This window comes from Phalacrocorax aristotelis, chromosome 4 (genome assembly GCF_949628215.1).
Source record: "Phalacrocorax aristotelis chromosome 4, bGulAri2.1, whole genome shotgun sequence".
Lineage (NCBI taxonomy): Eukaryota > Metazoa > Chordata > Aves > Suliformes > Phalacrocoracidae > Phalacrocorax > Phalacrocorax aristotelis.
The window spans coordinates 66,554,230-66,579,239 of record NC_134279.1 but is presented as its reverse complement, the minus strand read 5'-3'; the positions used below and the strand labels follow the sequence as shown (position 1 = coordinate 66,579,239).

The 25,010-nt window shown below is 37.1% G+C and overlaps 1 protein-coding gene across 12 annotated transcripts in view; it reads right to left on the bottom strand.

The window, feature by feature from the left end:
* The window catches only part of LCORL (ligand dependent nuclear receptor corepressor like), an 85,901-nt gene that overhangs the window by 42,527 nt on the left and 18,364 nt on the right, over positions 1–25,010 (bottom strand). For all 12 annotated transcript variants that reach the window (XM_075091769.1, XM_075091770.1, XM_075091768.1 and 9 more), the window contains exons 2-4: positions 14,216–14,281; positions 7,404–7,483; positions 7,033–7,162 (exon numbers count right to left, since the gene is read on the bottom strand). In XM_075091769.1, the coding sequence (XP_074947870.1) occupies positions 7,033–7,162; positions 7,404–7,483; positions 14,216–14,281 (276 nt within the window). The remainder of the gene's footprint in view (positions 1–7,032; positions 7,163–7,403; positions 7,484–14,215; positions 14,282–25,010) is intronic.

The window sequence follows — 25,010 nt, the reverse complement described above, 5'->3', positions numbered from 1 at the left end:
GAGGTGAAATTCTAAATGATGGAGGGCATGTACAAAGAAAAAGATCTCTCCAGATCATGTAACACCCAGGCACAGGTATTCTTTGTTTATTGTTATTTTCGAATTCCAAAATAATAAATCCAATAAGCGTTCAACTGGAATTTTAAAATCCTAGAGACACTTACAAGGACAGAAAAAAGTCAACAAAAAGATATTGAAGCAGTAAGGCAACAGGTGTAAACACATTAATGTATATGCAAAACATAACAAGGGAAATTAAGAGTTGGAATTGAAAAATTGAATTATCTAGGAAAAAAGTGTCTGCATGATGACAATCTTAGTTCTAGACAACAAAAACTACTGATCAATAGCTTAGCTTAAAAAAAAAAAAACCACCCTCACTCAAACATAAGCGAACAAAAATCTGACAGCCAGCAATCAAGAAACTCACACAAAATGAAATATACGAATCATCAACATGGATTAGTCTACCAGATATCTGGTCTGGAACAACCGTGCTTAGAGTAATTCATTTGTTGCATGCACCCAAGAAAAACGTCGAAGATTTTTGGAAAAGAGATAATCATTGGTGCAAATGGGAAAGATAGTTATTTTACATCCTAGTATAATCTTTACCTTTGATCTTTTGCTTTTTATAGAGCACAGAGACAGCTGCCATTAGCTGGAAAACATAATAGGCTGGAAAAAATTTCTGCTTATTAATCACCATCCCCAGCATCAATTATAACAACACTGCAAGACAAAACTCACTCAGAACTGCCAAGTCTCTATTGCCTTCCCTTTCCATTCTAGACTCTTCACACTGGTAATATCCAAGCATGAATTACTTTTAGACACTTGGAGAGAAGCCCACTTTTCCATTAGGAGCCAAGTCATCTTTTGGCTTGGTTGAAACAAAAAAAGGATTGTTTGGGGTTGTTTTTTTTTCTCTTATGATATTTTCCTTAGCATTAGGGGTTCCCCCCCCAGTAATTTCCAAATACTCTCTATGGAAGAATCAATGCAGCAAAATGTCTCATATATTCAACTACTACAGCTACTGGCAGTTTACAGGTGGTTTGTGGTGGTGTTTTTTTTTGTTTGTTGGTTTGTAAGTAATTGACCCCAAAAATGTAATAATGGGGGGGTAGGGAAAAATCCCAGACAGTATCTCACAGCATATAATCTGGAAGATATGCTCCAGGGGTGCATCTAAAGTGCTCTTACTGCTAATGCATATCCAATCTACTGGGCTAAACCACAGTTAGTCCTTAGAGTAGCCAGAAATGCAAATAGTGTCACACTCACATCATCAGTATCGAATGTTCTATTGTGGAAGTCATTAAATTGTCATTCATGTTGCGAAGACCTTGGGAGGCCTCTAGTAATATTGCCTGCTCAAAGCAGGGTCAACTATAAGATCAAATCAGGCTGCTCTGGGTTTTATCCAGATTGATCTTGAATACTTCTATGGATGGAGACTATAGAACTTCTCTGGGTAACTTGTTCCACTGCTTGCCTGTCCTAATTTCTTCCTTACATAAAAAAGAACCTCTCATTGCAATTTGTCTGTAACTTTCCATTGTCCTGCTATGCACTATTGTAAAGAATTTGACCCCGTCTTCTCAGTAACCTCTGCAGAGATGCTGGAAAGCTGCTCTTGATCCTTTCCTATTAATACTGCTTTGCTGCCTAATACAGAATGAAGCTGTGGGTGTGTAACTTGCATTATGAGGAAGAAATAATTTAGAGTATTTTGAAGGTGGAAATAATTTCCCACAGCTCTCTAAATGATATAAACAGAAATGAGAGAGATGTTAGATATTCAGAGGAAAGAAGAAAATATTATATGGTTTCATATACTATTTTCTTTTTTACACACTGTAGATTTTTGAAAGAAAATAGACTTTTCAAGGGTAAATGCAACTTTTATATAATGTTTTCTCAATAGAAGACTCTTGAGTCATCAGAACAGGATACACCCACTTGAAGCGTATTATATAAAGACTAATTACTTGCATTCAATGGCTGTAAGTCTGTATAATTACACAAATATGCAATGAAAATGTGTAGAGACCTGTAATTTTAATTCACAGTGGTAAAGTTTCACTACACGTGGGGAATTTGTAATTAGTCGTATAAAAACTTTAAATGCAATTTAATGTATTTTGGGATAAGAAAAGTATTAGGTCTCTGAGCTTGGTATCACTAGCAAATATTTCTTAATAATTATCAGCAGATGGCACCAGATATACTTTGTATGACCCGAGAAGTTTTTATTTTAAGATGTTTTATTAGGGATCATGATTATAGCTACTTACAAAGTTTTAAATACACATGCCTACACCTGTTTAAACTTCTATTTTTCACATAGTTAATTTAAAACACAAGGCAGCTGTATCTACTCCATGGATCATATACATACATACTACTTCAAACCCAGAACGGTCTCTAAGGATCTGGAGTAAAAGGTAGTTCTGATGTTCCTCTAGTTTCTCTCAGATCACTGTTTACCTGATGTTATTAGGGTAAGAGAAGGATAAATGACACATTTGCATGCTATAATCCTGTGATTATATTGTGATATATACTACATAATCTGCTTGCAATTGTCGAGATTACAGTCAGAATGCAAGAGAAGTTAGTAATAAAGATGATGTGTAATTATGACTAATTGCAGTGATTTTAATTAAAAGCTCACTATTTAGGATTAAGGCTTCCTCAGTTTATGTACTGCACCACCTTGAACCTATTCAAATCCATATCCTTAACTACTCTATACATTAACACTACCTGTGATCAATAGACTGCAATGCACAAAGTGACAACCAATTTTAACTGATAGTTTGGACTTAAACGTGTTTGGCAGGACAATGGTCAAGGAGTTAAAAGCTCCCAAAATAATGTTCCACAGTAGTATTCTATTTCTTGAAAAACAGTATTTTTTCCTTAAAAAGTCAAAATAGTGACTTAATGTCTTTTCTGATACAATACCAAAAGGCAGTGGAGATCAGCAGGGAATCACAACCTCCCTTAACCCTACAATCCTGTTGTGTGAGTAGCAGAACGAAGAACACCTGGTTGCTTATCAGCACATTTCCTGTATTTACTCCCACTCTCCCCTTTTCACAGAAAGGCCATGTTTTCTAGAATGTCCCCACTCAACAACAAACATGCCTCAGCAACGTTCTTAGCTCTATCCTTAAACTTGTCCAGCCCACTGTCTGATCACCAGCAAGTTAAAAACAGAATACAGCAATATATTCTGAGCCATGTATCATGATTAGTTAACTTGACTGAAGGAATAGGGGCAAGTTCACTCTAGTTTTGTGTTCTTGCAAACATTCAATGTTTTTCCTTCCTCTACTCAGATGGTAATTTTCATTACTCTATATACAGTCGTGTCTCTAAGGAGTTTCTTAAACATAGTTGAAAATGACCAGGAAATTCAGATTCAGTGAAGAGAGTAACACTGGCAACACAAAAAGTATGTTTTACTTCAAGAAAGCAGCTGAAATCCTGCTAAGCATTCTTTCCTTATGAACTTGAGGAAGAGAGATAGCAAGGATATCATGCAAGGTTACTGCACAAGCCATGGCAGAATTCTCAGTTCTTACAGAAAACCTCTCAGATTTTGAAAGGATAAATTAGATTTCTTAAAATTATTAAGAAAAAGGAAATCCAGGTATTGGATCAAGTAGTGTGTACATCTCAAAACTATACCTCAGAAAGTAACACTTTTTTGTAGTCTGAAATTATGTGTACAAGATAACATTTTCATAGGTTTGCCAAATTATACGTGCATGGTCCAAGAAACATAACCAGCTTGTAATATCTATGTATCTCTGAGATAGAACTAAGCAAAGAACAGGAGAACTCTGAGAGTTAAATGCAGGCATACAATATTGTGCAAGTAAGCCATAGTTCTGAATGGGAATATTTTAGAATATGAGACAGATACCTAGAACCAAGGAAGAACTTCAAAAAGCTTACAGGGAAATTATTCTGGCATGGAAAACATGGCATTGAAGATACTTGACAGAGCTGCCCAGAGAATCTGGAAAGATTCAAGTCATCCTGACCATTTTCTCCCTTTAATTTTGTGCCTCGTTTCCTTAATTTCTACAAAAGCTTTTCAGGTTTCTATCTTCTGGTGGATCATGTCCTGAAGATAGAACCTGATTCATAACCGTGAATGTATTTAAGTGGCCTTTTTTTGTTTTTATTTAAAGAGGTCACATTAATATGGCATGGGAAAAAAAGCTTCCAAGAACATAGAATGTGGATCACTAGAAACCCAGAAAATTAATAATCTGTTATGAAAGTGTCTGATCAAGCTCTTAAACAACAATGGTTCTGCCATGTAATAAGGATCACATATGTCACATTTGATAATATCGTTAAGACAGACTAATATGTATTTTTTTAAAGCAAAATGTTTTTTCCTCATAACTGCCTCTAACAAAATAAAATTGACATACTTTAATGTTGTGTAAGTGGAATGGTATCACAGTCTACTCTGCTTACAACACCAAATGGTTAAAGAGAGATATCATACTTCGGAAGAAGGCATCTGGGTTGCAGACATTTTAATAGAAACAATGTTCGATGACAAAAATTACTTTGGATTTACTGAGGCATCCACTGAGGACAGGACTTTCCTCGCAACCAACTACCTACCAAACTGGTCTTTCACTAACACATAGTGAAGACAGGTCCCTAACAGGAAGACTTTGTTATTTATAGCTTCTCAAGAGTTTGCCCATCTTGGCAGTAATTCTATCATCCTCTTAAAAGGATGAGATTCTACAGACAAATCCTCATAGATGTATGAATGCCTGAAGGTTGTATGCTGTAGGCAATATCATATGACTGCATGTTTCAAGGTCTTCTGAACTAGTTTCTTAACGTCAAAAAAAAAAAAAACAAACCCAAAAAACAGTCCACAAATTAAAACACCCAGCCATATACCTAACTTGTTCTAAAATAAAACAATAATGAGACCAATGAACACAACTCTCAAATTTGCTCACTAGTCTTAGAAGTTGTTTACAGAGGCCCTAAATGAAACTCTGCTAGTTATGATAGGCAGGGACAGTATATGATCCTGATTTTGCAATCAAAATAAGTGAAACAAGTGTTATTTCCATTTTAAAGGCAGCCAACCAAGAATTCTACATTTTTTCTGACAATGAAAGGGCATCTGTTTTAGTATCAGGTGTAAGAGCTGTTCCTCAGCTAAACAATTACTTGAAGTTTTTTTATTCCTTTTTTCCTAATCTGATAACTGATCTCAAAAACCTACAAAAATTCAGAAAGCAGACTTGGGATTTTCCTAGTTAAAAACCTCTTCATCTTCCTCCTACAAAGCCAAGACAATTACTTAAATAACTCATAAATTGGTTTCACATGCCCTTTGCAGATACAAACATTTATTTCCCTTTCACTTCCCATAATTTAAACAACTTAAGAGACTTTGCTGGAACTTGAACTGAAGCAATATTCTTAGAGAACTCTTCAGCTAAGTACCTCTTACCCAAGAATACACAATTCCATCAGAGAATCACAAAAACAATTGGAAGAGACTTTGGTTTTGTTTTTCAATAGACAAAACCTTTTTAACCTAGCATTACTGATCTGGTAGATTAAAAAAAAATAAATCTAAGCAAGCTGCCAAAAGCCAAATCCTTTTTGTGACAAACTTCACAGAAGTCACTCCAGTAAGGTGAGGTCATGCCAAGTTTCAGTTCTCCCACAATAAAAGCTTCTCTCAAGGAGTATCAAAAGACAGTGGAAGCATTAAGCAGGCGAATGTTGGAAAACACTGTACAACAAGACCAAGAAAAGATCTGAGGAAGTAGAAATTTGAAGGAATTGAGCTACCTGCCTAGGGAGATGCCATGCAGCTGGGCCTGTGATGAAAATATAATAAAAGTTTCAGAAGTAATGAGGTGGCAACTTCACTGGACATTTTATTTGGCATGGAAAATGGTTTTAAAGAAAGCCAGGGAATGAAGGTGGGCTCAAAATGCTGTTGCACTGAATTTAAAGTTCTTTAAAGCCCTAAGCAAGATGCAGGCTGAACAGACAGATGCCGCACAGAAAAAAATTCCAGCCACCCCAGGTTCAAGGGCACAGTAATCTCTTCCTGCTACAGCAAGGTAAGGGGGAGAAAATTAACTTTGTTTCTTTCTCTCACCTATGTGAAGGATGAGAACGTGTCTGACTCTCTCTAATGCTGTATTAGACAATAAGAGGGCTGTCACCCTAATTACACTCAGCTATTTTGATGTCCAAGTACACCTACTAAACCAAAAAAACTCTGTGAAAGTTGTAGTTACTGAGTAGAGCTGCATTCACATTCCTTACAGAAATTTAAGGAAGAAAAAGGGGGGGGGGGGGGGTTTGCTGCTGTTGACAGTGACTAGTTAAGTAATTTATATGAACCAAGCTGATTTGTCAGCCACTCACGTACTGCTATAACTTGCTGAGTGCCAAAAGAACAAGGATAGTCAAAGAATTAGTGAGTTATTAAATATTATATTTTGACAAGAAGTTTCAACTTTTGACTCTGATGTATTTAAAGTAACAGATTTTGTGCAAGATTCCAGATCCCATGTTGTAATCTGTGAGACACATTCTCTCACCTTACAATGGTCTTCAGGTTGAAAACTGGAAGTAAAAATTTAAGAACAGAAAATGTTTAAATACTTAAAATTCCAGAGAATGGCAACTGAAGTTGGCATGAAAACAAAGTAGGAGCTCATGTTTAAGAAAAAAATGACAATGAAACCAATAAAATACAGTGAACAGAAATTCGAGAGAATTTCACACAATGCAACATGACTAACATCAATGGCAAGTAGGAAGAGTAGTGCTTTATTTTGTGATTCAAGTAAGCAAAGAAAAAGATTAAGGAAAGCCAAAGGAATAAAGAAGGGAAACAACATTCAGTAGATAAATAAAAACTACTAATGAATAAAAATCAACCCTGTATCATTTGATTCTTCTAGATTTGTGTCATCTCTTAATATTAAAACATGCTTTTATTACCTTTCTTTCGAAAGAGTGCATTTAGATAGTTTTCTGCTTGGCATTCAATCTTATCAGTGTTGGACTGTCCCTGAGATGACAGTTCCTCTGTAGGTGTTGACTGTGAAGAACCGATAACTGATGCACGATCCTAGAAGACATGAAGAGTGTAACATCTTTCAGAAGTTAGTCTACTGCTAGTACAATATACAATTATTCAGCTACTGAGTGAAAAAGAACTACTAAAAAAGATATTTACTATAAAGCCAAACCTCCTCACTCCCTCTCAGAGCCAAACTATCTTGAGTCAAAATGCAGTATCAATTCCCTGATTCTTACTTTTACACAAAAAAATTGGGTGTTGGGGAGTCATGCTTGATGTTCATACTTACACTGACTGTTTCTTTGTGTAAATTACAAAAGGAACATTTCTCATCCATAGACCAGTCAGTTAGCTCTTCTGGCTCACAGTCTTAAAAAAAGAAAAAAAGCTAGATGTTTTAAACAAGTAAAAACTAATTTTGAGAACAAAATACACATCCTACAACTCTCTTAAATAAATTCCATCATAATCTAATGTGCATTTATTGGTACAATGTAGTCAGTAGTTAGTATTCAATTCTTCAGGTATTTCCGAAGTCTTGTCTGGCTCACATGGGTCAATTTTCAAATAACTTAGTGCACCTTTCAGCTGATTACCTATCACGATTACTGGAGGCATCTGAATACTGTAAATAGAGCTCTGAATTCCAGTCACTATTCCTTTTAATGAAAGTGTGCAAACCTGTGGTAAACTAAGCTATGAATTACGATATGGACTCCACGCCACTTCAGCTACTTGTGTTGTACTTAAAATATTTTAATTGTTTTGATACCCTCACTATAGATAAACCAACACCCTATACTCACTTGTAGCACTTGATTTATTTAGGAAGCTTTAAAGTAACTTTATATGTTCTATCTAAAGATGCACTTTGATCTCGAGGACTTAAAACAGATCACCTATATCAAGTCCAGTCTTCTACTGAATAGAAACACACCATCTATTTTATGTAAACAAGTTGCTAAGCTCCTTTTCACAAGTTAAGTTTTCTACCACATACTCTTCCTCATCCTGAACCACCAATTGCTTTAAAGCTTTTCCCAAACCAACAGTGTTAATAGTTAAAATCAACTTTCTAATTTGTTGTTTAAATTTACTCATGGAAAGTTACTCCAGTTTGCTTTTGTGGCAACATTTTTCTTATACCCACAAATAATAACTGTTTAGGTACTTGGCACCTTGACTTATTTATAGAGAATACCACTGTCCCCCACTTTATACTTCATTTTGGTAGACTAATCTAGTCCACCCAGTTTTTTCTTACAAGAGTCAACCCCATCATTTCTGCACCCTTCTCACTTGAACACATTTCCTGAACACAGGTGACCAAGATCTCAAGATGCTGCCTTTCTTTTACTTTTACAGCAGACTTAAACTGCCAGTAGTACTTTTCCTACAGCATCCTACTTGTGCATGAGTCTGTTGCAACTGCACCATTTTGGCAGGTGAATACAAATCTGATTAACACCAAGGTCCTCTCCATCCCATTCATTTCCAGCTCATGCGCTTACATCCTAAACAACTCCCTCCCCCCCCCCATTACTAAATACATTTCCTCTTTTTTCCATACCACTAAATTCTAATTACAGTTCTCTTGGGGGTTCTTGAGAATATCTGTGTTCAATAACACCCTATCGTTGACCGTGACTGGCTGCCAACCCCTACACAGTTGCTCTCTCACTTCCCCTCCTCAACAGGGCAGGGGAGAAAAATAAGGTAGAAAATCTGTGGGTCAGGATGAAGACAGGAAGATCACTTACCAGTTACTGTCACAGGCAAGCCAGACTCAACTTGGGGAAAATTAATTTAATTTATTTTCAACAAAAATAGACTTGCATAATGAGAAAGGCCAAACTAAAACCACCTTACCAACCCTGCCTCCTGGGCTTCAACTTCATTTCTTCATTCCTGACTCTCTTACCTCCTTCCCCACACCAAATGGTACAAGGAGGATGGTGAACAGGGCCTGTCCCCAGTTCAGAACAGTTCTTCTCTGCCACTCCTTCCTCCTCACATTTTCCCCCTGCTCCAGCATGGCGTCCTTCCCATGGCTACAGGCCTTCATGAACTACTCCAGTGTGGGTCCTTCCCACAGCTGCAGCTATTCACAAACGGCTCTAGCATGTGTATTTTCCACAGGGTACAGTCCTTCAGGAACAGACTGCGCCACAGGCCCTGCCAGAAAACCTGCTCCTGTACGGGCTCCTCTCTATGGGCCGCAATTCCTGCGAGGAGCCTGCTCCAGCATGGGCTGGTCTGTGGGCTGTAGCTTTCTTCAGGGTATCTCCACCTGCTCCAGTATGGGGTCTTCCACAGGCTGCAGTGTGGATATCTGTTCCAACAGGGTCATCCATAGGCTGCAGGTTCTACCTGCTTCACCACGGTCCTCTCCATGGGTTGCAGGGGAATCTGCTCCAGTGCCCAGAGCACCTCCTCTTGCCCTCCTCTCACCTTCTTGCCTGCAGGACTGTTTTCCACTCTGCCCTCTCCCCCAGCCAACTGCTGAGCTTTTACTCTTTCTTAAATATATTATCAGGGAGGCAGCACCAGAAATAATGAAATGAATCTTATAAAAATGAGGCTCTTAAGCTGAGTGCAAACATAACCCAAATAACTCTGTATTATTATTTAAGTCTAGTTTACTCAGTTCTAAAATCCTAATTTAAAACACAATTCTGCATTAACATATTATATGCTTCTACAGATGCAAACCAGCAGTTTTGACAGGTTAGACAGCTGATGCTCAAAAACAAATATAAGATTTTTCTTGACTGGACAGTAACAAAAGACAGTTATTTTTGCTCAATTAATCTAGCTGTCTCAGTCTGTTAAAGCTATTCCTTTAATATGTCCACAGATTAAAAAAAACCCACTCTATTCTTTCCTAATGAATTCATGTTTTCATAGTTTTCCTGGCAACCACAGTAAATCTACTTAAGAATACTGGGATTCTGTGCATTACTCCAAGACAGTTTTTTTACTTTCAGAGAAATTCTTCTGCTTTGGAATCCTGAAATTCCACTGTAAAAAGCTTAACTAGAGAGTAATGCTTGTGTGTTGCCAAAAAAAAGCCAACCTTGAGACAAATCAGCTCTACATAACACTAAATTTGTTCAAAGAAGAATACAACACAACACATAGCCAGTGAGCTAAGCAAAACACTTAGCCACCAGATAGCAGATATACACCAGATTCAAGTGCCAGGCATCCAGCAGTCTCAGGTCACCACCACAGGAAACATACTCAAACCAGTATTAGTTTTTAGCTACAGATACACAGGCATACTCCCAGAAAGATCAGAGGCATAGGTGGCGCTTTAAGCAGAAGACACTTTCTCTCAGCTGCATTCAATTTAGGATCATGACCATCTCCCCTCCTCATTTTATCTTGCTTGGGGTCAGATGATGAAAGATTTGCTGACAACCTACAACACTAGCCAGCCCATGGCAAAAAGTTAAGACTGTAAAACGCATTTTAATACTATGCATGGTACAGATTACTTCAAACCAGTGTCATTTAGTACAAAGCTGTTAAACTTATTTCCATTTTTTAATAAAACGGTGAACTTTGACAAAAACTACCTTTTTTCATTTATTAAGCCATTCAAACCTTTGTTTCTCCAAACCATTTTTCTCAAGGAGTCCTGCTAAATTAAACAAATACAGACATTTCTAGTACTGAACAGATGTCACGTTTACCTCTTAAAACATGAAGCAGTCGTCTAGTAAATCTAAATATGAGATAGCTTAAAAATTCAACCCTTACTTTCCAGTATTTTCTGCATTATTACAATGTCCCAATAAACTTTCCAGCTATTTGTCACAATTCTGAAAAAAATCATGCTCTTCCCTTTTATATGGCACTACTGTTTCTGCATGTACCTTAGAATACCTGATGTGTTTATCATGTCCCTTCATCTTTTTTGATTTCATAAAAACTTGAATGATAGAGATTTGTGTTTCTAATATAGATTTTTTACTCCATTATTTTATATTCCAGAATAATGTAAGGAAAAATAAAACACACCCTCAAATAAACCTTTCATTCTGTATAAAGAGTTTTTTTCCTGGCAGAGAAAGAATGATAAGAGAGCTGCTTCTCTCCCACAAGACACTTTTTTCCCTGTCCATAGGAGGCTAGAGCCCCAGCACATAATCCCAAAAAAGAATACACACACACCAGATGATTCAAGGAAACGCTTTCTAACAGTTTAGCTAAATGTTCCTAAGTAGAATGTAAGGAATAACTACTTACACATGAATCTGCTTAGCTGAAAATGGGTATAAGCAAAGGATTAGAAAGCCCTAAGGATTCAATAGCACAAGATGCCTCCAGCTAGTTCAGAGCATGACCAAGGTCAGATGCCAAGATACAGAACTTGACACTTTTGCAACCAGAAGCTGTACTATCAAAGTAGTCAGGAAAAAAATATGGTGCTGAATAGCAGACGTGACAAGAACCACTTATGCAAGCCCAAGGTGAGCCCTACATATACATCATATAAGAATTTCAAGATAATGAAAAAAATCCTACCATCTTCAGGTAACCATCTATTGTTATGGGTAGCTATTTTAGTTTAATTAGTTTGGCTTCTCAGCAAGATTATTTGAGGTTTACAGGAAATTTTCTTTGAAAAGTAAAAAGCTAGTAAAACTGAAGTGGTTCTTCTTACCATTTAAATTTGTCATTACAATTTAGTATTCTCTCAAGCAACTTGGAGAATACAATAATTTAATCTATAATCAAGTAATATTTCAAGACAGAACTAAGGAGGAAATATCAATTAACACACTTGTTACATTTTATGCTCGTTGTTTTTTTCAATGTTGCAAACAATAGAGAAAACCACCAATGTAAATGAAATACATGCTGCTTAGCTACAATAGTGTTTTCTGTTTTCTCACACGTTTCTGGATGAGAAAGCCATATAATTTCTTGAGGTTTGTTAAAGGAAACCTACACTCTTGCTAATGAGGCATAATGCTGCATGTTGACAGTATTGGTTCAGCAGTTATGACAAGATAAGTGGACACCTTGCAAGATGCAGTGATTTAGGCATGTCACTAAGTCTAAAAACTTGGGTTCTGATTCTGCCAACCATGTATTTTGTTAACTAAAGCAAAATATTTACTTTGTACCTTTGTTTCATTATCTGTAAAGTGAAAAGTGGTACTTAAATTATGACAGTGGAAAGATTTATACAAATTTTTATTCAAGAACTCTATATTAATCTTTGTAATACAATTCACACCTCAAATTAGAAATAGCCTTGCATCCTATAGTATAAGATCTTCCTCTAAACAGGATGATTGAAGTTACACATATTGCATCAATAAAAATTAACCAAAAATAGTAAGGTAAGGTGGGCATCCCAACCTAGTACACCATCTCTTCTGCAGTTGCTCCAGAAGTAATATCAACCTTACAGATGTGTCAAACATGGAAACAGGCTTTAACTGTTGAAACAGTCAGGCACATTAACTTTTTTCTAATTTGCAAGAATGTCTGTCAGTAGTTTTAAACTTTATATTTTAGATAAACATGGATTTAACTTGCAGGACAAAGTCACTGGGACATCAACTACAAGCCATGGAAAAAGCAGATCTTAAATAGGTTACATGATATCTTCAACAGCATGAGGCAAATAAGCTAAAACTTTTCCCACAAGACAGCTCAGTAACATGCAGGAACTCTAAAGGAGCAATATAACACCGTATTGTGTAATATCGGGATTCTTTTAACTGTAACATTTATATTCTGGTCATTACCTCAGTACTTTCTGCTTTCTTACACAAAAGAAAAAATGCCCTGAATTTTCTTTCAAAATGTAAACCTCTTCATGCAAAAGAATAATAAAACTTTAATCACTGATCAGCGTAAAGCCCAATAGTAGCAACCCATTGGAATTATAACCAAGAAGAAAAAGATACGGTACACTATTATAACAACGCCCTGTTCCCTTTCAAAGCAATAGTGTGCTTGTTTATCAGAGCAGATGGGAGTACTACTCATGAACATAAGCTTTAACCCAAAGTCACGTTTCTTACATGTTTTTAAGTCTGACTAGTGACAAAAAAAATATTCTTAAAACATCAGTAAAGTAGTATTTCAAGTTCTCCCCTTTCCCTTGAAAATATCCTTATGCATATGATACAGGACAAGGAACTTGCTCATTGTGAAAAGGACAAAACCATAACCAAGTTAAGGCGATCATTCCAAATCTATTCTAAGCAAACATGAGTGGCAGGTACTGCCACTCTGCTTCATGTACTAGCAGTATGTAAGTCACATGCTTTACAAATTACACTATCAGATAATAAATTGTAAAGAAATGAAGTGGAACATTTTGAAGGTTTGGTAACAGAAGGAACATTTTTTTAAAGCCATGAAAATGAACTTCACAGAACACTGCTTTCAACACTTCAAAGCATTTTTGTGCTGGATTTTCTTCCTCTGCTTTTATTAGACGGTAAGTCATTTCATACTTAACTAACTAAAGACTCAGGTGTTACTGATGGTTATTCCAGCAAACCAAACCCATTTGGAATAGGCTAGGTCTTATAAGGGTAAAGGGAAAAAAAAATATATATAATCTCCCCACACACATATACACGCACTTATACATAGATAATACATATATAAATAAAAAGCTTAATTTTTATATATATAAAGATGTAAAAAAAAACACCAAACAAAAACGCTTAAACTTTCTTGACCACTACAAGAAAACCAAGCTAGCATTCATTACCTTCCTTTTCCCAATTAGTGTTGATCGGAAGCTAGGCAACTTGTCTTCCCTTTCTAAAAGCTGTCCAAAAAAACAAAGTAGGATATGCAGTGTTCCAGAAAAGTAAATCTTTCTCATGACAGCTTCTCAGGACAGCTTAGCTAATCCAAAATTTCCCTGCATAGGAACAAAACCTAGGTACCATTTTACCTAGTTTTTGTCTATGCACAGTATTGACAAGAACATGATGAAATAAACTTAAGAAAAACAATTTAATATTTCCTTCATAGAATTCCATGTATACTTTAAACTACCTTTAACTAGAAGAGAAACTAATAAATTAAGGTCATTACACTAAAAGCTGGCTCATTTACCTTCAAATAAACTGAGGTCTCTTCGTAGCCTTGGTCCATAAAGCCCTTCTAAAATACTTTCAAAACCTGGAGACAAAAGAAACATTTAAAACAGTGAATCAAAAGTTTCTTAAAAGAAAAATTCAAGAACACTGGCAACAAGTACTCTCAAATTCTGAAAGCAATTTCAAAATTTGTTACATTTATCACACAAATATTTACTCCTTCCACTATACTACTATTCAACAGAATTAAAAGATAAAAATAAGGCAACTGCCATCTGCACACAATCAGCCTATTAAGCCATGCCCCAACAACCTCATTAGACTTAAAATAACTACCACAGAATCTTAAAGGTGGGAGGATTAGCCTCGTAGCTCTACACAAGTGAGGCAGTCTCTCACACCAAGAATTAGAATCATGGGGATGGGGAGGAAAAAGAAAGAAGGAGGAAGCCTTCAAAATCAGAAGCTTCTTATTTATAATCACCTGAAATTACAGGATCTGAGTAGGTTAATATTTCTACAAATTAATAAAAAGCATATTTTGCTTCTGATACCATAACAGCGCTCTCTGTATCTATACAAAAACATTTTAAAATTGAGGATTAGATAAATCCAATTATTTTCCAGATTTACCAGCTAACCTGTTTAGGTATTTGGTAAAATCACATACTGCAACAAGGGAGAAGAGACACAGAGCAAACAAAATAATTTAAAAAAAGAAACAAAAACAATTCAACCAACCAAAAAACCCACCCAAATCCCAACCCACACTAAAACCCAACAAAAAAAATCCAGAAAAAGATATGCATAACTGATGAAACACCGTGAGAATCTACGTCATTGTTAATATAACAGAAGTTTTGTCTAATATAGAAACAGTTTCCAAGTGCCCCTTCTTTTCCCCTTCCAAGTAATACGCTTATTTTCAACTAAGAGGATAATTCAAAGCACCATTTGAAGGTTCTCATTCTTTATACTCAAAACCTGCCTGTATTAAAGATGTAGCTATTTTACAGCACTTTGCAAGGCTATTTTATCATTGCACCACTTAAAAGACACCAATATCTTTAAGAAACAACTAACTACCATCAACAAAGAACATTTAGAATAATGAAATTTGCTCATCAGCTGTGACGCCCTCTAAGATGATACAACATACTGCTCTCAAAAAATGACATACACCTTTTGGTTTAGATTGTAGGTACACTAGCACAGGAAGAATATGTACTGTATTTCAAGTAGCATGTCACGTAATATATTAATCCTAACATAGACAAGAGAAGCTATCTTAACACATAGGTGTTCAGCTTGACAGGTTGCATTTTGTTAAATTTTACCTTTCGTTTTTAAATTTTATAATCCTAATATATTGATTATATTATTAAATTCAATTGATTATACTTGCTATAAATTTATGATTTGAGCTATAAACATTTATTTCTGTTTTAACTTTCCACTTTTCTTCGTAACAAATATAGCCCTATGTGAGAACACAAATTAAGTGACAAAACCACTGCCCTCTCACAAATATATACACGTGCACACTTTTTAAAGTCTAAAATAACCAGAAAGCAAAAATACAAGGCCAAAGTATACACTAAAAATTACCTTAAAGCGTTATCCACTGACTCTTAGATTCAGTGTAATATAAATTCACATATTAGCATTGCACAAATTAGCAGTTCTGAAGAAGCCTGAAGTTAACATAGCAAGTCCCCAAACACAACAGGCTGGAAATGTAAAACACATTGTGCAGTATTATGATCATTAACGTTATAAACTGCAAGCCACTTTAGCTCAGCAGCTAGCCAGTACTTCGGTTCCTGCAAGTTATTGTCAGTGAGTAGAGACATGAATGGAGTGCAGTATTTCTTGGAGACAGTTGTACTTATTCCAAAAGAACAAACACTAACTCCCATTTCTTAGCACTCTGTAAATCAAACAACAGGAAGCTTATTTACCCTTCCAGTCCCCACCCAAAACCTCCTTGTTTTTTGGGCACCAGCCTTCTCCCCGCCCCCCTCACACCAGGTGCGGAGGGTGTTACTTGCTTCTGCCTTTACTTTTGTACTTACACATATCTGCTTGCCCTACTGCCTGCTCCTGCCTATGCAAAAACATGAGCACAGAAAAGACAGCTCTGCCAAACAGCAGTTTGTTAAGGAAGAATACAATTTCCAAACACCTTCTGTACAGCTCGTATTAGAGACAGCACTGTGGATTAAAGACACTGGATTTTTGCGCCCTGAGCAAAGGGCACACCAACCTACTGCTCTGGTAGTTCAAACTCAGTTCCATCCCACCCATGCAAAGCAACACTTCTCTTAACAAGTCCCCCCAGAACTTCGCCATGGAGCCACAATTTAAACTCACTCAGTGGGATCATTTATTTCCTCACCTTTGTGTACTGGATCCTTTCCTTCTAAAAGAAAGTTTACCCATACAACCTAATAACAGAGACAAAATCTTTTTCCAGCCCTTATTCTAAAGTTCTCCCACAAAAGATGTGTTCCCCCTCCACTTTGTGCTTTTCAGCAGTATGGATACAACTTTAATTTACCCTGAACAGGAGGATACATCTTAGCTTTTAGTATAGCTACTGATGAATATGTGCTGGCACTGTTTCATAAAATATAACCACCTGACACAGGCATTTCAGTAAGCCTTTGTTTTACTTCATGAGCCAATATGCATAAGCAATTGGTAGTAGTTTTGGAACTCCTCAGAACCTGAAAAGCCTACAGATACCAGTCAGAAATATAGAATCATAGAACAGTTTGGGTTGGAAGGGACTTTTAAAGATCATCTAGACCACACCCCCTGCAATGAGCAGGGACAAATATACTTTGCTTCTGCCTCTTGTGATTCACCAATAAAAAAGTTTGCTCTAGTTTTACAGAATTTTTTGTGTCTTAGTGGCCGATTGCCTCGATTCCAAACTACCTTTCAAAACTACTGTTACTTGAGCCCTCACACTTTCTATGTCCAAACTGAAAAGAAACATCATTGGCTCTATTAACTTGCAATTCCCTGGTCTGTCAAACTTGCTTTACTGCTAATAAACTACTGCTTTTACTTATTTGTCTTACTTCTTGTATCTTCATGTAAAAGGAGTATTAGCTTTCTTCATTACCCAACACCCTTTACTATCCAAGTCAGGTTCCTTCAACAGTCTTCATAAGCAGAAATTTATGATACAGCTAGTCTCTTACTACAGGTAAGACTTTCCAGAGTTTGCTTTTCTGAACCAAGTTGTGAACAATTCTTTTCCCTACATTAACTCTTCCCCCACCCCATGACCACCCTCTACCAAATCCATTGCTCTCCTCACTCAGGGCTAGGATGAGGACTCCCAGGACAAGGGAGGCTGGAAGTTGTGACCTCCAACAACAGGAAGGTGGTCTCTTTCCATCAGTAGCTATTCAGGTGCTGAAAGGGCACAAAGTGCAGGAAAGAGATGTGGAAGAACAAGTTCTGTCAGGTTTGGCATCTAAGCCTGGTCCATGGGTCACAGCAATGCCACTAAATGGAAGCAATGGGTGACAGTAATTGCAGACTCCCAGGGGGATGAAGGCTTCTGCACAGCAGCCAGACTGGCTGTCTTAAAAGCTCTGCTGCTTACTTGTGGTCCAAACCTGGGATGCTGCAGAGAAACTCTTATGGTGCATCTGGCCACTGCAATATTACCATTTGTTGTCCATCCATGTGGCCACCACAAGACTGCCCAAGGAGGCCTTCAGCAGATAAAAGCTAACTACAGGAGTCCAGGGACAATGGTGAATGACACCAGAGCCCAAGTGTTGACCTGGGGAAAGACTTTGGCAGGAGCAAACACATACTGTGGATCAACATCTGACTACACAGCCGCAGGCAGGACCTCAGCTTTTCATGTATTGAGATCCTCTGAGAAAAAGAGTTCTTGAGAGAGAGTGGATCCATCTGATAACGCAAATCATCATTGCCAACAAGCTTGCCTCATAAGGAGGGCTTCAGGCTAGGTTTGCCAGGGAAGTGGAGATCAAAGCCTAGAAAGTAGGAGAATGGCAAAGAGGGTAAATGCACAGGACAGCAAAACAGTGGGAATCTTGCAGCACCCCTGAATAAGCGGCATAAGCAGGAACACATCTAAGTAGCTGTATATGAACGCATTCAAGCACAGGAAGCAACCACACAGGATTACCAATCAGGACATAACAACCTTACTGGGAGTACACAGTACGGTGAGATAGTTCACAGAACTGGAGAGCGGCAGTGGATAGATACTGGCTTTTAAGAAAGGAGAAGCAAGAAAGTAGAGGACAGTGCTTACACTTTATGTAAAGAACTTCAACAACTGGAGCTTTAGTGTGGAACTGCCTACAGGACAGCTGAAAATCCATGGGCCAGGATTCAGCCAGGGGAACATCATGGGGAACATCTGTTACAGACTGCCCAATCAAGGGTAAGTAGATGACACCTTCAAAAAAAAGAAGGAAAAACGCTGAACCATCACAAGCCTTAGCTCTCATGAAAAATATCAATTACCCTGACATCCAATGGAAACGCAACGTGGTAGCACACAAGCAACCCAAGAGATTTCTACTGTGCTTGAAGGACAAGCCTGACTGAGGTGGTGGACAAGCTCAATAGGGGATGCAATCTGCTAGACCTGCTACTTATTATTAATGAAGAGCTGATCAGTGATGTAACAGTTGACAGTGGTCTTGGCCACAGCAGCCATGAGATGCAATTTAAGATCCCAAGGGAAGTGAGGAACTTGAGTAGTGGAATAATGGCCCTGGGCTTGGCAGTCACTGATTTACATCCCTCCCCCAGGACTACAGGGGAAGAGCAATGAAGCTAAAAGTAGGACTGCTGTACTGTCTTGTCTAAACCAGAAGTCCTAAACGGGCCAAGGGCCTATGGCAAGGATTTTAGTGTGCTATCCTATTAACTCTTTATAAAAAGTCAAAAGCTGGAAAGGTAAGAGTAATTACCACTATTGAGAAAATCTGAACACTTTGTGAACTATTTCCAGTATGTTATTTAAGCGTCTCTACAAGTTGACTCAGAATTAAGAGTATTAAGACAGGACTATTAAATCCAGAGTAAGTCTTTAGACTGCCTTCAACTTTTAAGTAGTTTTCTTGAAGAGAAACTACCCTTCAAGTGCTCATAGAACTTTATGATTTGTTTTCTGTAATGTTTTATCACTGTAAACCACTTAGTGCCTGTCACATCTTAAAAGCCTATCTGTGTTAGAAAGTGTACGCTGCCAAGTATGAACAGTACAGGCTGTAAAATTCTTTGTTATGAATAAAACAGAATAATGATTAAATGGATACATTCCATGGAAGCTTCCCGGTTTGTGCACCTTATAAAGACTTACAGAGGTATTCAAGGAACGCACAAGTACTCTTCCTCACTGCATGACCAAATACAGCCATTTTTTCATCTACTCTTTAGCAATAGTGTGGCTGTGTACTATGAAGGTCTCTTCTGCCCAGAAACTAGCAAATAGCTAAGCTGTACCTGTCACAGCGGAAGCTATCCATAGACTAGACTATGTTGCACTGAGTCTAGCAGAAATCACAAGGTACAAACTTCAAATTTTCAATACAGGTTTGGCCTAGGTTAACTTTGGATAGATGTAATTGAACAACTGTACAATACAAATTGAGGTCAAACAAGTTTAGTTATACAATGGCTATCGTTTTTCCCAAAGTTGTATCTTCATAACATTTCTGAGAGGAAACACTTATTTTAGCCTCACATTTGGCCCCAGTTCAATACGTTCTCAAATCGTCCCTTTCCTCCTTCCCTCTCTACATCCTCTAGGTGATCAGAGCAGAGACTGCAAGTATGTGTTCAACAAATTTGTTTGAATGACTCAGACTATGTCTTAAGAGAACAGCCAAAACAAAATAAATATAACGTAATAAATGGAAGCTGACATTTGAGTACTACTTTCAAGTGTACCACTTGGTGGTGCAGATAGGAGAGGTAGTTACAGTTGGCAAAGCACAGTAATATATGTGCAGGTTATACTAATATGTTTTTGATAGGTTTTGTACACTCTGCATCATACTAATTTCTTGATTTCCCTAGTCTTGTATATGGCCATGTTAACTCCAGTATTTTTATCTCCTTTTCAAAAGAAAGTCCATTTCATAAAAGCAGATATATTTCCATTCACCCTTGACTCTTCATTCCTTCACACACAGTCTTTTTCCCCCCCCTCTCCATTTATATGTTTCTGTTTCCTAAGTAATGCAATTCTAGGGCTTTAGCTATAAGGCTGGGTTGTTTTTTTTTATTAGTAATCGTATTTGAGACATTTTACTAAAATTGAATCCTTCTTAGTTTAAAAGGATGCTCTTTCACTCAGTACTAGAACATAATAGTACTAAAACTCAAGGAGGGGCCTAACCAGATTTAGGCAAACTATAATAATTACAGTTGATGCAGGGGTATATTGAGGTACTTGCCTAGTCACTTGTAACAGGATAACTGGAAATCCATGTAACTAGCTACCACTCTGTATCCACCAAGTTTAAAAAAAAATATTGGTGAAGGAAAACCCTAAAATTCAAATTCTCATCACACCAATGACCTCACAATAAGCCACCTAGAAAACGCTTCACTTATACCTTCCTAAACTGGAAAAAGCTGCAGCAGATCGGAGGAAGGGGGGAGCAAGTAGGAGCAGATGAACTGATAAAAAGCTTTCAAGAAGAATATTTCTAAATAAATTTACTTTTTCGTTTGATATTTTTCCAAGCCATAAAGACAGTTTCATTCATATCACTGCATGCATACCAGGAATGGTAGATGAATGTTCCTTATGCAGATAGACAAAATTTAAATGGAAGAGGGAAATACTTAACAGTACTGCTCACCTGATTCATATTTACTGCTCTGCTTTTCATCTGAATGCCAAAAGGTTACCCATTAGAAGAGATCATATTGTTGCGTCTATGTGTTAAGGAATTTGGAAGAATACCAGGTGCACGCAGACTAAGCAAATTAAGTTCTTTTTCTGTTCTTCAGCATATCCTCAGTTAGGCATAGGATAGAACTGCTGCACACTACCCTGAAGGACAGGGCACACATGCATATTTTTACTACAATGAAATGAGACTTTTAGCTTAAAGCACTACAGGCTCTGAAGGCACTGCAGGGAGAAAAGGATCTTGAGGCTTTTTAAAAACACACCTTTATTAACGCACCTAACAAAGTTAGCAGAATCATATGTTGGAATCTTCATAACTTCCCTGTGCATAAAAATTAACTTATCACAGGAATTTCTATCGCCCTTCATTTTGTGGCTTACTATACCAAGAATGACATCTGAATTATAGTAGTTCAAGTTGGTTTATTACAATCCAAATCACTCGTTATTTAGCTTTTTCAGTAAAATCAGGCCTCACCCCTCCTCATATTTAAGAAGATGCTGTTAAGTAACAGGCATCAGCAAGGAAGATTCATGTCTCCTTGGTTTTTTTGTGTTTATTCAATGTTCTAAGCAGAGTAAGTGGAACGAAAAGTTAAAGCAGAAAAAAGTTACACATTCTAAGCAGTGTGGAGTTTAGCCCATTAATGCTGCTTTTTAAGTCAAAACTACTACAAAAGTAGGTTCAGAATTGCTGATTTCTATTCTTAGAGGATTGTAAAATTTAACAAGTGGTCTTCAAAATGTAATTATGAAAACCCAAAGAATAGGATTACATTTAATGAGATTGGGCACAGTACTGCCAGACACAGCATGAAAATTGAACTTTTTATTTTTCAGTGTTCTATAATAGTAGTTAGTGTTAATTTACCTAGTTGTTAGAGACTTGATTACAACTACGAGTTCAATTCCTGCTTCTGCATTTTCCTTTGACCATGAGAACAACGTTAGCTAATCTTCATATAAATTCTGCTCTCATTCTGAAGCCATACAGCCCATATTTTGAGATGGTATTTCTTAATCTATGAGGACTATTACATAAATTGTACAGGGAGTCTCAGAAACTAAAATCACATTGGAAAGAAGTTATGGACAAGTAAGGACCAAAAGACAGATCCTGCACACCCTAGTTTATTGCCCTAACCGATAGGATAACCTCCTTAACTGCTAGCCTCTTTGTCCCATACACTTATTTAAGTAGCAGTAACTTCATGGCAAGGTACAACACACAAACACGCAGTTCTGAGCTAAAACTCACTGACGTTACCACAAAGAGTAAAAATCTCCCTTCATATGTGAAAATATATAAGCAGTTAAAAACATTAAGCTTGGTTCTTCCACACCAGTGCAATGACTTAGGTTCCCCTCCACCCCCTTGGCACTTTGCCCTCTTTCACTCAACTGAAAAGTGATCCCTTCTGAAATTTACATGTAATTCTGAAAAGTATTTTATATAAATGACAAACCCGAGTTCTACTTCTCCCCTTTCTATACAGTTTCACAACTGCTTTATTTAGTTTGGCTCAGTACAGGAGTATATCTGAAGGAGGTTTTGTGGTTTGCATTACTAAGCCAGCTATCTTGGATTTAAACAATCATATCACAAATTCGGCTTCATTAGTTTTGTCAAGCATCAGAAATATTTTTTGTTTGGTTGGTTGTTTTTTTTTTTCTTTTTTTAAAAAAGTAACCCAGGCAGACAGAGCACCAAGTCTCTCAGTTTCTCTGAAAGAAAAACTTCTGCTTCGCTTCCAATTCTCTCTAAATAGTGCTTCAATAGTCATTTGAAATAAAGGTGGAAGAGTGGGAAGAAGTATTTTGTTTTAGCTTAGAGTCAAAGAAGTAATCTGCTTTTCTTACAAGTTATCCATTTCATAAGAAAGGAACTTGGAGCTCATGTTCTGTCATTTTTAGTTTCTAATCATGTAAGCTTAGAGCCTTGTGAAGTATACGGCCCCCATTTTACAGGTGCTGCTTGCACTCTGTTCCGCCTTTTTGACAGGTTGCTGGTTCCCCTGAAAAATGGTTATCTGCTTGCAAGTTTTGCATTTTTTGTCTCTAAATACAGAAATGGTCTCCTCCTTCCAAGTGACAGAAAAAAAATTAATTGCATCAGAAACCCAAACCCCTTAAGAATACCTGTTTATTACTCAGCCATCACCAAGTTCCTTTGATGTGTCAGACCACTCTCGATTTAGAGCGCATTTTATGAGTTTTCTGTAGCACTAATTAAAAATTTTGAGAAGTATTAAATACTTATCTTGATCTTTTTCTTTATTACACCTAGTTTCCTTTATCCCACCATTAGGATACAAGCAGCAACTCCCTTACAACTTGTTAAAGGAGACTATTCTTTAGAGAAGACAGTTATATTAATATATTTTATAAAATTAGAGCAGAGTGTTTAACAGAGAAACTTAAATTAGATGTTACCATCTTCACCTGTTTCTTCTGCCCCTCCCTTCCTTCCACAGGTCAGCAGCTGTCCTCTCTGCCCCTGCCCCAGCCATAAATGGATTAATAATCTTAGCCTTGTTTAATATATTGACATCATTCTCAAAGTCACAGGGGTTTTACTGTTGGTGGGGGTTTGGGTTTGTGGGTGGTGTTTTTTTTTGGTGGTGGTGTTTTTTTGTTTTGGGATTTTTTTTTCTAAGTCTACTATAACAACAACTTGGAGAGGATTGGCCAGGTTATAAAACCACTGAAGCACGGAGTTTAAAACAAAAAAACCCAACAACACACCAAACACCACCAAAACAAACACATAACAAAATCCAACAAGCCAACAGTCACCTTTTTTGCCATTTATACAAATGGTAAGAAAAGAGAAACTAGCTTGGCTGGGCAAAATACTCAAGATATAGAGCATCACAACAGAATCAAAAATTTTATCTTTCTCCTGTTTAATATCACTACAGAATATCTATTCAGCAAACTCATCTGATGAGAATCTGGCCAGATTCTCAGGTAAAAAACAGCTCATTTTTCTTGCAGAAAAATTCTTAGTACATTATTTAGGACAGATTTCGCATAGAAGTCAGATAGGGAAGGGGCTTCTCTTGAATATCTTGTCTACCTTGAATCCACTTTTTGCTTATGGCACTAAAAAAAGTATTCTTACAATAGAAAGTTCTAAACATTTAGCTTAATGCACTCATTTTCTTTACCATATTGATTCAGATCCCTGAGCAAACAGGAACCAACATACCAGAGATTCCAATGTGAAAGGGAGGAAATCCTCTATTTAGACTCCAATAAAATTCCAAACCATAGCTAAAATAGATACTTGTCCTTCTCTAAGACAAATCTTGACTCCAAGAATTAATGTAGTCGAGGACACTCCTGCTACCACTGAGAAGAGACAGGGTGACCAAAAACTGAAATGAAACTATAGAACAGCTTCAGTTCTGACTACTTCTCACTTAGGATAAAAACCCTTGCTTTCAGCTCTCTACACTGTACTTCACGGAGAGGATGCAGATAGTAATGAAATATAGTTTCCAAGAAGAATATATACATCAAAAGAACTAGCTATAACATTAAGTAGTTAAAAGCAGTAATACAAAGAAAAAGTAATATTCCAGTGCTAGGGAGGCTGACATTGGCCATACCTCAGAAGAAAAACAAAAAGAGGAAGTGTCCTGCCTCCCCCCTAATTGTTCAACAATTTTGAAAAGGGTGGCAGCCAACAGGAAAAAAAAAAACACACCAAAAAAAACCACCAAGATTTGTAGGTTAAGTAAAGACTGAGATTAGCACCAATTCTAAGGTCAGGTCTATTTTTCAGGTACTTATAAATCACAGCTAGAAAAATAACGTTCAATAAAAAAAAAAAGGAAGCATTTCCACACTCCAAAGTAATCTTCTGTGCTAGTAA